Source organism: Tigriopus californicus, chromosome 4, assembly GCF_007210705.1.
Source record: "Tigriopus californicus strain San Diego chromosome 4, Tcal_SD_v2.1, whole genome shotgun sequence".
In the NCBI taxonomy this organism is placed as follows: domain Eukaryota; kingdom Metazoa; phylum Arthropoda; class Copepoda; order Harpacticoida; family Harpacticidae; genus Tigriopus; species Tigriopus californicus.
This window is the reverse complement of record NC_081443.1, coordinates 10,920,050-10,933,207: the sequence shown is the minus strand read 5'-3', so window position 1 is coordinate 10,933,207 and position 13,158 is coordinate 10,920,050. Positions and strand designations below refer to the sequence as shown.

General features: G+C 40.9%; 1 protein-coding gene across 1 annotated transcript in view; it reads right to left on the bottom strand.

The window, feature by feature from the left end:
* Positions 1 to 13,158, bottom strand: part of LOC131879613 (uncharacterized) — a 63,107-nt gene that overhangs the window by 21,524 nt on the left and 28,425 nt on the right. The window contains exons 3-4 of the mRNA XM_059225973.1: positions 1,220 to 1,290; positions 649 to 903 (exon numbers count right to left, since the gene is read on the bottom strand). Of these exons, the coding sequence (XP_059081956.1) occupies positions 649 to 903; positions 1,220 to 1,290 (326 nt within the window). The remainder of the gene's footprint in view (positions 1 to 648; positions 904 to 1,219; positions 1,291 to 13,158) is intronic.

Below are 13,158 nucleotides of genomic sequence, written 5' to 3'. Positions count from 1 at the left end.
CTACACCTAAATCTTTCATACATGAGACATGCTTAATATCTCTTCAGCCATTATATTCGAGTGGAGTATTCCAATCGCGCAAAACTTTGCATTTTTTTTGAAGAACGGTAATTAATTGAATCAAAATTACACTCGTTTATCACTCAAGTGGAGGCTAGACAAATACTTCTTCCACTAAATGTTCATATCCCTGTTGCCAACCCTCTGACTTTTCTAAATTGCCACTTTTTAAGGTCTTAAAGACTATTTAGCAGGAAAACAATTGTGGTCAATTTGGTATCTTGCCAAATACCTCAAAAACGAAGTAATTGCATAACGCAGAATTAGAAATAGCCGTCTAAGGGATGAACTGAAGTACCGCAGAACGATGGAAACGACGTGTTAAGATTGAAAATAACCTGTGTTTGGTTGTCTTATAGCTGCTCTTCTGCATATTGGACTACGAAAAGGACGACATTTGATGAGCAAATTTGTTGGCCAAACGTTCTAATTCAAGCAGCCTGTAAAACAATATGAGTCTATGGGTGGTTCAAGTGAAGACGGAAAGGCTGATGTTTTGAATGAGCAATAAATAGATCAATCGTTTTTTTGTCTCTATTGTGGGAATGGCGCATGGAATGTCAATGAAACGAATTGATATCGTCTTACTGTGCTCGCCAGTGTTGATTCCGCAAATAATGGGTGGAGCAGAACTGCCAGGGTTCGTCACTGAGAAGCGATCCGTTGGACACCGGCTACCTTCATTTGCTTCCGTACCTACACGTTTTTGCGAGACGGTGATCCCATTTAGAATACTTCCGCGAGCTTCTTCTGAACTCACAGCGCCGGTAGGTCCCTCAATGACAAAATTATTGAAATCCAACCGAAGCCAAAAAAGATATGCGTTTTGATTGACTTGATTCACTGAAAAACGACTTATTTACCTGACACACGTTGTCATGGCTTTTGCAGATTGTTAGCCGACAAGCTCCAGTTGGAACATTTGACGATTCAAAGTACGTGCAATTCTCTCTTGAAGTTTGTCCACACGCGGCAACAACTGGAATCAAAATGAATGTTGACAACAAAGTTTGTTAAGGAAGATGAAATATGAAGCAGCAATAGGCAAATGAAATGAGAGAGTAAGGTACAAAGTGGCCGATTCTACCACATTAGATAATCCCCTTCTTGCCTTCATGAGCGAATGCACAAAAGCAAGGGCAGGAAAGTCAAAACTCACATATGCAACAAACCCCATATCCTGAGGCACAGGTTCCGGACATCACACCACCTTTTGCCGCACATTCCGCCCTGAAAGAACATTTCAATCAAATTATCCTTTGATTTTACCCAAATTTTTAAACAGTGTGGAGTGAAGAGTGTTCGCATTTTACCCTCTCTTGGAATTGGCTAGTATGTCGACATTCAGAATTTCCAATCCAAGCCTTGGAAATCGATTGACCGTGTGGTTTCCAATGAAAAACTTGGGGAGTAATTTATTTGTACAACGCGTGGAAAAGTGCATTTTAAAAAAAAAGTCTACGAAGTTTGGAACGGACATAAAGATGTCATTCAAAATAAAATTGAAAGAGTTGACGATATTTGGTCCCCGTAGAAGTTTTTGTTTTTGGGTGCCATCGGAGGGTATTGTTCGGCCAGCTAACGCTAACACTTCGGGTTCTGGTCTACACGATGCTATAATAAGCAATATTTAAATGGACAGATTTTCACCTCAAAGATAAGCACCATCAAGGGTAATCTGGCTGCAACATTAGTAAAGTAAGGGCAGCTTTAAACTAGGATGGAAAACCGAGATTAAATCCGGTTTGAGAATGGAAGTAGGGCTAGCGATGGGGTGAGTTTTTGCTGTATGAGTGGTTTTGTTCGACCTGAGAACAATGCAAGATTGGAGTCCTCTGCTGGACTTGAGTCTTATGGAGAACGGTTTTCCATTGCAGTATAAAGCCGCCCTAAGAATGCAGAATAGCATTGGTAGGGAGCGTTTTCATGATGAAGCCTCAATTTTCGTCTCATTTTGCGGACTTCTTTATCGCTACTGGGAATGAAATTACCAGCAGCTTTTCTCATTGTGCTTAAATTTATAATCATATATTATCTGATTGACAAGGCTTACTGGGGTACTGCATTGGTAGAGCATCGACTCTCCAATTTGCGAGGCTAGTCAGGCCCAAGCTTCTTTGCGGTCTTTAAATTATAGCATGAGTTGCTCCTTGAATATCTTAAATGGGCGAATCTGTGGTCATTCCCGAGGGTAAAGTAATAATAAATGTTGACGAAGCGAGAATATCCCTTTATTGGGAACATCCATCACTCAGATGCCACACTGAGCGAGAGAGCTGCCATTTGACTTCAAAACAAATAAACAAACAAGCCAAGGTAATGGGAAAGCCTCTAGACGACTCTTACCCGTCCTTTCCATCGACCTAGTTCCCATCATTTTCAACATATGGGGCGCCCAGAATTTTTTTTTCTAAATTTCTTAGAACGCAAATTCAGGATAGGGTAGGCCCACTTGGGTTCAAAAGGTGTTTTCAAAGGTGTGGAAAGGTTGATTGAAATTTATATACCAACCATGTCAGGATTGTGACCTACAGCCATATTTGTAAATTCCGGCATACAAAAGGAAATGAATTATAGGAGGGTTTTACCAAATCTTGTTGCTTTGTTTTTACTAAAATGTAATTCCAATTAAGGCAATAAGTTTATCCCACTGTAAAAAGGCTGAGACGACAATTTGGTTGGTATTACTATTACACTTTCAGCGAGACCTTTTTCGAAAAAACTGTTTTTTTTCTTTCATCTTCGAAAAATCAGTCTGCACAAAAACTGAAAAACCAAAAAAATATTTTTGCACATTTCGAATTTCCCGCCATTTATAACGGGCTTCAACGGGGAGCATAGTAAGTAAATATCATGCAAAAGTGAAAAAGTGTGTTTCAGTGCCCAAGCTTAGTTTGCTTGGAAAAAATAAGAATAGCTATTTCTTTTACGAGGGTTTGCTACCCCAGTTGGATTCTTGGGTACTGTCGTCTCCTCTCATCTGGGCCGGTATTTTCAATTCGTACTTAGGTCTTGAAGTCTTGCTTCAATCTTAAATCGCTACTTCAAGTGCAGATTACAGGAAAAGTGGTATTCTTGATTCAAACTTCAGCTTTTGAGTTTGAAGTTCAAGTGCAGACATGGAAAAGCGGTACTCTTGGCTCAAAGTCCAACTTGCAAGTCCAAAATTGGACGAGCCGTATTTCCAGTCACCCTTACTTCTACTGCCGACTGGTATCTTCCAAGATTAATTGGACCAATCTTGGGAATTGCGAATGACGTTATAAGAAGCTCTAATGTGGATGAAAATCGGGGTAAACATGAAATTGAACTGGGACCTCTACTGGGAACTTTAACACAAATCAAGAAGGCATCTAGGCTCAAAACGATTTGTTTGACTATTATTCAGGTTTATGCTTGTCCCTGAACTTGGCCATCCCGTAGGAAAATGAAGAATTTGTTCCCCCTGTAGTCAAAATGAATGCACCAAGTACAGCTTGGCCAAGCACAAGTTGAAAATCTTTGAGAATATGACTTCAAAACTAATCCTCATCAAGTCCAAATTTGCCGCTTGCCACTGAGCTTAAAGTCCTGCTTCAAGGGTGAATTGAGAATACGGGCCCTGGTCTCACCCGTCTCACCACAGTGGTCAAAAAGCTTATTGAGTATTGAGATAATTACGCAAATCCATCTAAACAGTCTTCTACCTCGCAAAAACAGTAAGAAGTAATTTTGACGTGATTACTAAGATTTGTTTGGATATTTCTGTTAGATTTCCAAAAGGCTTTTGAACCACTGGCAGTCGGTTGTCTCATTGGTGTACGAGAGGGCTAAGCTGATCATTGAAAAATAGGATAGGATCACAGGATCAGTTTGGTAGGTTTTTGAACCCCTTTGCGCCCAAGGGCCATCTTTAGGACAGGTAGGGATGTGTCAAACAAAAAATTGACACCGCTTTTTCAACCAACAATTCAACTTATGTGTCAAAGTAAGCATACAGTTGAATCCTTTTATAATTTCTAGCAATATCCTTTGTTTTTTTGTTTGATAGCTCCGCTTATTTTGGCACTATTGTAATTGGCACATGCCACAGCCAAAACCTCAACGCATCCCTATGTAAGGCAAAAGGGGGCGCTCAAGTGCAAAGGGATAAACATCAACCCCTGTAAGCATGTCCTATACAGGTTCCTTGGGTGTGGAAAACTAAAGAAGAGGAGAGTGAGAGCAAATCTGAACCATGCAGTCCACCAGTCTTATGTCCAAATGCATTGTGTTGACTTAAAGAGGCAAGAGTAACAAGTGCTAGAGATGGAGAAGCAGGGCAGGAGCCGCCGGCTTGTTCTGTCCTCAGCTCCTCCAACGGCACTGGCTTTACTTACTTTTGCCTCTATAGGTCGACGCAGAGCATGCAGGAGGCCATGAATCTGATTGACTGCATGTTTCAGGGTGGCCCGAGGTACAATGTTGCTCTCCGATTTGACAGTTTTCAGACCCAGGGAGTAACAACCTGAGTGAAAAACGCAATTTTCCGTCATGTAGGATGAAAATGTCCAGTATTTCGGGACCAAAAGAAGCATAAGAAGCTGAAACCTCATTACCATGGTTCATCCAATGATCTATTGCAACAATTATCAATCCCTCAATTTTATCATTGGTTTAGTTTTTCATGGGCTTTTCTAACCATTACAGGGAATGTAATCCCCAGTATTATTAAACTGAAATGCTATAATTCTTCTATTTATTACCTTTCAATGTTTATATGTCTACCAAACAAATTGAGTTGGCAGACTGAGATAGTCCTTGAATGTAGGGTTGATCTGGAAAGTTATCTAAAAATTTGTCCAAGTCTGACTTGAACAATGCAACCACATCAACAAGACCTTTGCATTCCCTGCAAATATTAGAGGGAAGCCAATTAAACAGCGAATAAGCCTGAGAAAGAAGAGAAGTAGACTTCATCGTTCGAACTAGCCTGGATTCTTGAGGGCTTGAACGCACATCAAGCCACAACAGCTACTAGAATTAACTCTAAATCCTGGGTTGGGACAAAGCTCATAGATGCTTTTGAAGTCTCTGCCAATAAAAGAGCTCTCTCATTCTTGTGACATGAGCTTATGAATCTTGCCAAACAAAACCTATGAAGAAATATGCAGGGGGTTGAACGCAATCTAGCTTTTTTCCAATAGGACTTGTCAAGTGAACGAGTTCATGAACAACTGACATTATTCCATGGAGTAAACTCTAAGACAACATGCCCAGCCAAACCACACTGTGCGTGCATTAAATTTTGACATTCATTTCTTTTACCCGCTTGTCTAGGCAAATATCATTAAGGTATTTAGCCAATTTGATAGTACGTTCACCGAATTATTCCAAACATGTTCATTTTGTTGGGTTTTGTAACACAGCTCACGCAAAATCACTGGATTCTTGAAAATTCAATGGACGGATGGTGCGAGTGGGCTAGGATGTTTGTCTTAGTCCTACCTCCCCAAAATGCCCAAAATCAGGGTGCCGGGCTACATTTTCTTTGAATTTTTCTTCACTTACCATGTCCAATTAGGGTCAATAGGCAATGGTTAAAAAATATCTAACTGAAGTGCCTTGACTCTCCAAACCAGTTTGTTTTTACTTGGTCTCTTGTTGCAGATTGTGCATGTGTTGTTGATGTTCCTTGTTGCTCTAGCCACTTACTGTTCCCGCTTCTCTTCAACATTTACTCACCCACTTCTATAGCCATTTACTTTTTCCGCTTCTCTTGCCATTTTCTATCCCCTCCTAAGCATACTTACTTTTCCCACTAACTCTTCCCCTCTTCATTTTTAATAACCACTTGTTCCTCCAACTTAATATGTAGCATTGTTTAATGTATATCCCCACCCAAAAAACCTGCTTCCCACAAATGCCCCATAATGCTTATTGCTTGTTTGTACCGGCAAAAGAACAATTGGTCGCCGAATTCATTCACCTTACCACAAGACCTCTTGCACTTACTCTCCATTCTTTGAGGGGGAAGTAAGCAACTAGAGATGCGAGAAGTTACCCAAAAATAGCCGGGATTTTCACTTACCGTGGCGGAAAATATCCTTTTTTTTATTGTTTTTTCACTGGCTTTTTTAACCGCTACAGGGAACGCAATCCCCAGTACTATTAAGATGACAGGTTATAACTCGTCTATTTATTACCTTTCAATCTTTATATGATATTTGGTCTACCAACGAATTTGAGTTGGCAGACCGAGCTAGTCCTTGAATATCAGGTTGATTGGGAGTTTTTGTCAGAAACATGTCCAAGTCGGACTTAAATCCTGGTACTGGCTCAACGCCTACATATGACCTACGAATATTTGAAGGCAGCAAATTGAACAATGAAGAAGCCCGAGAAAGAAGAGAGTTGGACTTCATTGTTTTCACTAGCCTGGATTTTTGAGTTCTTGAAGGTGCTCTCAAAACGCACGTTAAGCCTCTACGGTCACTACAATTGACCCTAAATCCTGGGTTGGGACAGAGCTCATGAATGCTTTTGAAAACGTGCAGTATCAGATACCTTTCATAGCTTCGTTGAATACTGTACAATCCCAACCTTTGTAACCTCTCCCAATACGAGAGCTCTCTCATATCCTCATTGGTCTTAGAAAAACATCTGTGGACCTTGCTCGAGCTTTTGCAAACCTACTTGATGTGTACTTGTACTGCATGCACATGCACATATGCAGCTTGTCCTGTCCGCCCCTTCTGCGTGTGGCCTTTTGCCACCCTTCTGCATGTGGATGATGCCCACACTGAATTGTGGATGATGCCCACCGTGTATTGTGGATGATGACCACCCTTTATCGTTGGATGATGCCCACACTATATTGTGGATAAGGTCCACCCTGTATTGTGGATGATGCCCACACTGAATTGTGGATGATGCCCACTTTGTATTGTGGATGATGGCCACCGTGAATTGTGGACAATGCCCACACTGTATTGTGGACGATGCCCACACTGAATTGTGGATGATGCCCACCCTGTATTGTGGATGATGCCTGCCCTGTATTGTGGATGATGCCCACATTGTATTGTGGATGAGGTCCCCCCTGTATTGTGGATGATGCCCACACTGAATTGTGGATGATGCCCACCGTAAATTGTGGATGATGCCCACCGTGAATTGTGAATGATGCCCACCGTAAATTGTCGATGATGCCCACACTGAATTGTGGATGATGCCCACCGTAAATTGTGTATGATGCCCATCGTGAATTGTGTATGATGCCCAACGTGAATTGTGGATGATGCTTACCCTGTTTTGTGGATGATGCCCACCCTTTATCCTGGAGAATGCCCACCCTTTATCCTGGAGAATGCCCACCCTTTATCCTGGAGAATGCCCACCCTTTATCCTGGAGAATGCCCACCCTTTATCCTGGAGAATGCCCACCCTTTATCCTGGAGAATGCCCACCCTTTATCCTGGAGAATGCCCACCCTTTATCCTGGAGAATGCCCACCCTTTATCCTGGAGAATGCCCACCGTAAATTGTGGATGATGCCCACCGTGAATTGTGAATGATGCCCACCGTAAATTGTCGATGATGCCCACACTGAATTGTGGATGATGCCCACCGTAAATTGTGTATGATGCCCATCGTGAATTGTGTATGATGCCCAACGTGAATTGTGGATGATGCTTACCCTGTTTTGTGGATGATGCCCACCCTTTATCCTGGAGAATGCCCACCGTGAATTGTGAATGATGCCCACCTTGAATTTTGGATGATGCCCATCCTGTATTGTGGATGATGCCCACCTTGTATTGTGGATGATGCCCACCTTGTACCATGGAGGATACCCACTCTCTCTCCCCCTTTTACTCTTGCAATTACCAACCATGGCTTCCAATTTTTTGGACGTGGATTGTTCCAATCAAAATAATAGTTTTCTTATCAACTTTTTCTACACCTTGAGTCATGATCATGTTTTGTCAATTATTGTTAGGAAGAAATTTGATACCTTACTGGCCAACTCCACTTGCGTGGTGAAAAAACGAGTTGTCCAGTTTTTCAAGAAACGACATTTTGCGCATATCTTACTAATTCAGCAAATCCAGCAAATCTATTTCTTCCCCAATATTTATTCAAACTTATGAGAAAGGGGATGGTGAGGGGAGATAGTGTGTACTTGTATTGCATGCACATGCACATATGCAGCTGTCCCGCTCTCTCTTTCTCTATTGCTCTCTCTCTCTCTATCTCTCTGCCTTTCTCTCTCCTAATCTTGATCTTGAATAGAACAGACGTGAAGATATAAACCTCCGTGTATATTGGATTAGGGGTGTGTCCTTAGGGACATAACACTACGAAACTCATTGGAGCCCAAATGGGCGAGGCACATTCAAGATGCGGTTTGGCAATCGACTTGTACAGAACGTGCAATGTATCCAATCACATGTTTGAAAAGCTTTAACAACTTTCAACTGGATATGCTCATCGACCTTTCCATTATCTTGGAGGACTACGCCTAAATCCTTCATGGATGAGACCTGCTGAATGCCCTTACCTTCATCATATAATAGTGGAGTGTCTAATGGCGTCGACCCAAAGGTTTTTGAGTGGAATTTCATTCCAGCAACCCAGGAGAAGATTTGGTCTAAGACCTCTACCCGACAACCGGTATTCTGACCATTCCTACCAACTACCAATTTTGTATCATCAGCAAAGGCAGAGATACTGACATTACTACTACCAAGCTTCTGAAGCGGAGCCATGAAAACGTTGAAAAGGAGAGGATCCAAAATAGAGCCCTGAGGAACACCCGACTTGACATCATGTATACCACTAAGGGATCCCTCAACCTTAATCAATTGCTTTTTACCTTAAATGAAACTTCTTAACCAATTGAGACCCTTGCCTTGGATCCCAATCTCATGGAGCTTTGCATGATATAATTTTCCTTTACATCTATATATTGCTTGAAATTGAAGGCAAAACTACTCGTAGCCCTTACAGCCCCTCCCCTAGAAAGGTGTTGGTGCCAATGTTTAGAAACTTTTATTTGCACATATTTGAGCAAATCAGTTTGATTTTTATGCAAATTTACAATCAATGAAGACCATATTTGTCTGGAAGTTTTGGCTCGATTGATCAGGAAGTTTAGTCAAGAACTTTTGCAAGTCTGCTTCGATTCTGCTACAGGATAAACAACCAAATGCCCCTGACAATATAGCTACTTGGGGAAGCAAATTGAACAATTGTTCATTGTTCTTACTAGCCTGAAGCGAGTTTCTAAGAGGTTTACCTCGGAGTTTGGTGCCTGAACCTTATCTAGTATGAAAATACGCCTCCTGAGTTGTGAGTTAATGCTCATTTTGGGCAACGCCTAAACATTAACACAGAGGTACGAATGTTTAATAAACTCGCCTCTGGTCAACCTGAGGCCAGTTTTTTAAGACTCTCACCTCGGAACTTGGGGCTTGGACATTAACCAGGTTATGAAATACACTGGCCAAAGTAGTGAGCAGATGCTCATTCTGGGTTACCTTAACTCAAAACCTGCCTCTGGTTCTGAGCCTATGGACCACAGGCGAGTTTTTTTAACACTCTTGACACACACACAATTGACCCTAAAACCTGGGTTGGGACAAAGCTCATGAATGCTTTTGAAAATGTACTGTATCAGATACCTTTCGTACTTGCTCGTAGTGTTCTTGCTCGTGGAGCTCGGGTTATTTAAACATATTGCTCATTATCGCCAAAGAATAGAATATTGAACAAACAAAGGATTGCTTTGGTTCTTTGTAATTTCATAAAGTTTCCAAACTCCAAGTTTCAATGTGTTTTCAAATCCACAGAGTTTAAGAGCAAGAGCTCATTGTTTTTATGACGAGTCTGTTGAGATTGGCAAGGCTTGTCAAGTTGAGAGTTTAGATGATCTTGTAGTCACAGATCAAGATGCTTTAGAGGTCATCAGGGACTTGAGAATCTCGAGCTTTCCTGGCCCTGATGGATGAGCTGACATCTCAGAGCCTGATGGGATGCTCACTGGTTCTTGCCCCTGTTTTCTCGTACTTGATGCGTTGCATCTTGGATCAGCTTTGTACCTTCTCTGAATGCGTCCCAACGTTTCTACCCTTTCCCAATATGAGAGCTCTTTTATACCTTCGATGTTCATGTTAAAACATCTTTGGACTTGTTTAACCTTTTGCAAACCTTTAGTCCCAATGAGGACGTATTCTGTTTTCCCAGGAATGACGAATACTTACCTCTCCCTAACGAGAGACTCGATGTTTGTCCATTTAAGTATCAACTCATGTTGGAATTTAAATACCAGAACTTGGATATGGTTAGCCAGGGATTTCTTTATCGAAAGTAGACGCTACCAATACCCTACGGCTATTAGCTTTCAATGATGGTATTTAAAACTGTTTAAAGTGTACTCACTTTGTGTAACAGGTGCCATTTCTATTTTCCGAACTGAGGCAAGCAGAATTGGAAAACCTATAGAAAAAAGTAAACTTCAAGTTAAAACTGACAATACTAAACATTGCCGGCGTTCAAATCTCGGGCAAATAAAAACCCTTGAAAAATTAGTTTCAATCAATAATTCTAGATGAACCAGTGCATTGATTATTCAACCTCTATATGATTAAATGTGTTGGTGCAATGAGTAAACGTGGTCACACGAAATACCCTATATACTCAGTATGTACTGGGATACCAAACGCATCGTTAACAGGCAAATTGGTAAATTAGTTCTTCTGCCCTTCAAAGAGTTTGCCGGGCAGCCACTTTGGAACTAGGGCTCATACGGTTACAGGTCTCAGATAAAACAGGTCTTAGATAAAACGGCTCACTGTAAATAGGCTTCAAATACTTCGCGGGAAGTGCTCACCGAATGATGTTGAAAACGCTCACTGAAAATATAATAATTTTGGTTAAATAATATCTTTGGTATTCCACATCGTGCACGACTTTGGAGAGTGTTCAAGCAAGAACCGGATAAATTAAATTATTCTATGCTTTTCTCAACAGCTGTAATCTTTTATGGCTGGGAGACAAACTTTGGTCTGTTTGTGTTAGATTTTTGTAACAATGATTAAAACCAAGTCCAAACAACAGTGCCTCAAGTACTTTCTTTAAAAGCTATCATTATCTACCTGTAGCAAGATGTGAATTTTCTGATAACGTTTAACTAGCATGGGGCTATGAGGGGTCGCCGTTATCCGTATTAACTTCCTTTGTTGTGTGTTTTTCCCAGTGTCAAGCTGAGGCGAGGATGGTTGCGAACTAGATCCTCCAACAATGACCGGAGATCTCGCCCTCGTCTAATTTCAGTACCAAGATGTCTGCGACAAAGGGGAGAAACTGAAGAACTCAATGTTGTCTGAGCGGAAGGAAATTCCACCTGTTGTCTTGAAATGGCTAGCTAAGGCAGTGGCATCTACCCTGGCTTACATTATCCATTTTACCTTGACGTATGGAGAACTACTGGCTGAGTGGAAGCCATTTAACGTAAATCCATTGTATTAATCTAGGGATTTGAAATCTCCCAAAATTTGTCGACCTGTCAAAGACAATGTGACAAGACACTTACAGAAGCCTTTCTTCTTCTCACCAGACCAACACAACTTCCGCAAGGGAATGTTGTGTACTGCCAATTTACTTCAATTCTAAGATAGTACTTCAGAAGCAAATGAGCAGGGAAAACGAACAGATACATTTTTTTGCTGACCTTGCCAAAGCTTTTCACAAAGTGAACCATGGTATTCTTTTGAACAAGTTGTATTCCGGAATCCAGAAGGGTGGCTCAGGAGTAAATTCCAACTTGTAAACCTGAGAAAATCTACTTCAAGGTGGGTCGAAGCCCCCTCGGGCGTTCCTCAAGGAAGCGTTCTAGGCCCAAATATCTTCTTGGTTTACTTCAATGAAATGGGTGCCTCAATAGGACTAAATTGTTCTGCGTTTGGAAGTTTGCGGATGAAGCAAAGATAACAAGGAGGATCAGTGTACCCTGAGAGTAGCTCATTCTTTAACGAGACCTTAATGGGAGGACAGGATGGGTTTCCAGGAACAAGATGGAATCTAATGTGACTATACGCAATATTTTAAAGTTCTAAAAAATATTTGTGGATCGAAGGTCGCCTTATATCATTAATAGCGTTGCCCTTGAGGAGGTGACATGTCATAGGGACTTGGGGTTGACCTTTGACAACAAGCAAGCGTTCCGTGAACATTGTTCAAGAATAGCCAATAATGCCCATGATATAATTAGGATGATTTGAAGAAACTTTCTGACCGGACGTCCTTGTCCAACTTTTAAATGTATATCGCGCTCAATACTTGGTTTTTCGTCACAAGTGTAGTCACCGAGGTTTAAAATGGACATTGAAAGGATTGAATCTGTCTTGAGTAGATTGTGAAAATTCCGTCTGCGGCTTCTGACCTGGACTATGTGGATCGGCTTGAAGTCTCGACCGTGTGTGTAACGTTGATGATTATTAAATTGTATCCTGTTGTGGACGGTGATACACCTTATCATTCAAAGCTGGTACTCAGACAAGACCTACAAGACATTGCAATTTAGAGGTTCCGTTTGCCAAGTCTCTTTGAAGAGTTTGATTCCTCTTTTGTCGTTTTCCACAATGTAGAATTGTCTTCCCATTCAAGCATGCCAAACGTCCTCACACAAATATTAAAAAAAAATAAACGACAATTGTACCTTGTGCCCTTGACGTGCACACTTTGCTGTAACAGTTATCGCAAACTCGACCTTTTTCTTTCATTTGAATCACTGACCCTTTGACAATTGTCTCAACTCTATTTATCTTTTGATACGTGAGTGAGTATATAAAATAGAAAAAACGCATTTTTTCGTGTTTTTTTCAAGAAATTTCAGGAGTACCCAAAGGTAATCAAAAACCACCAGACCTGTGTCATTTTATTTATCAATGTAATTAATTGCAATCACAATTGCTTTCTTTCAAACTTGTTCACTTACAATTATTTTCGATTTTTTATTCAATTTTTTGGTTTTGGTTTTCTAGGGCTTTTCTAACCACTACTGGGAATTTACAATTGAAATGAAAGGTAATAATCCGTCTATTTATTACCTTTCTACCTTTAAATGATAGTTTGTTC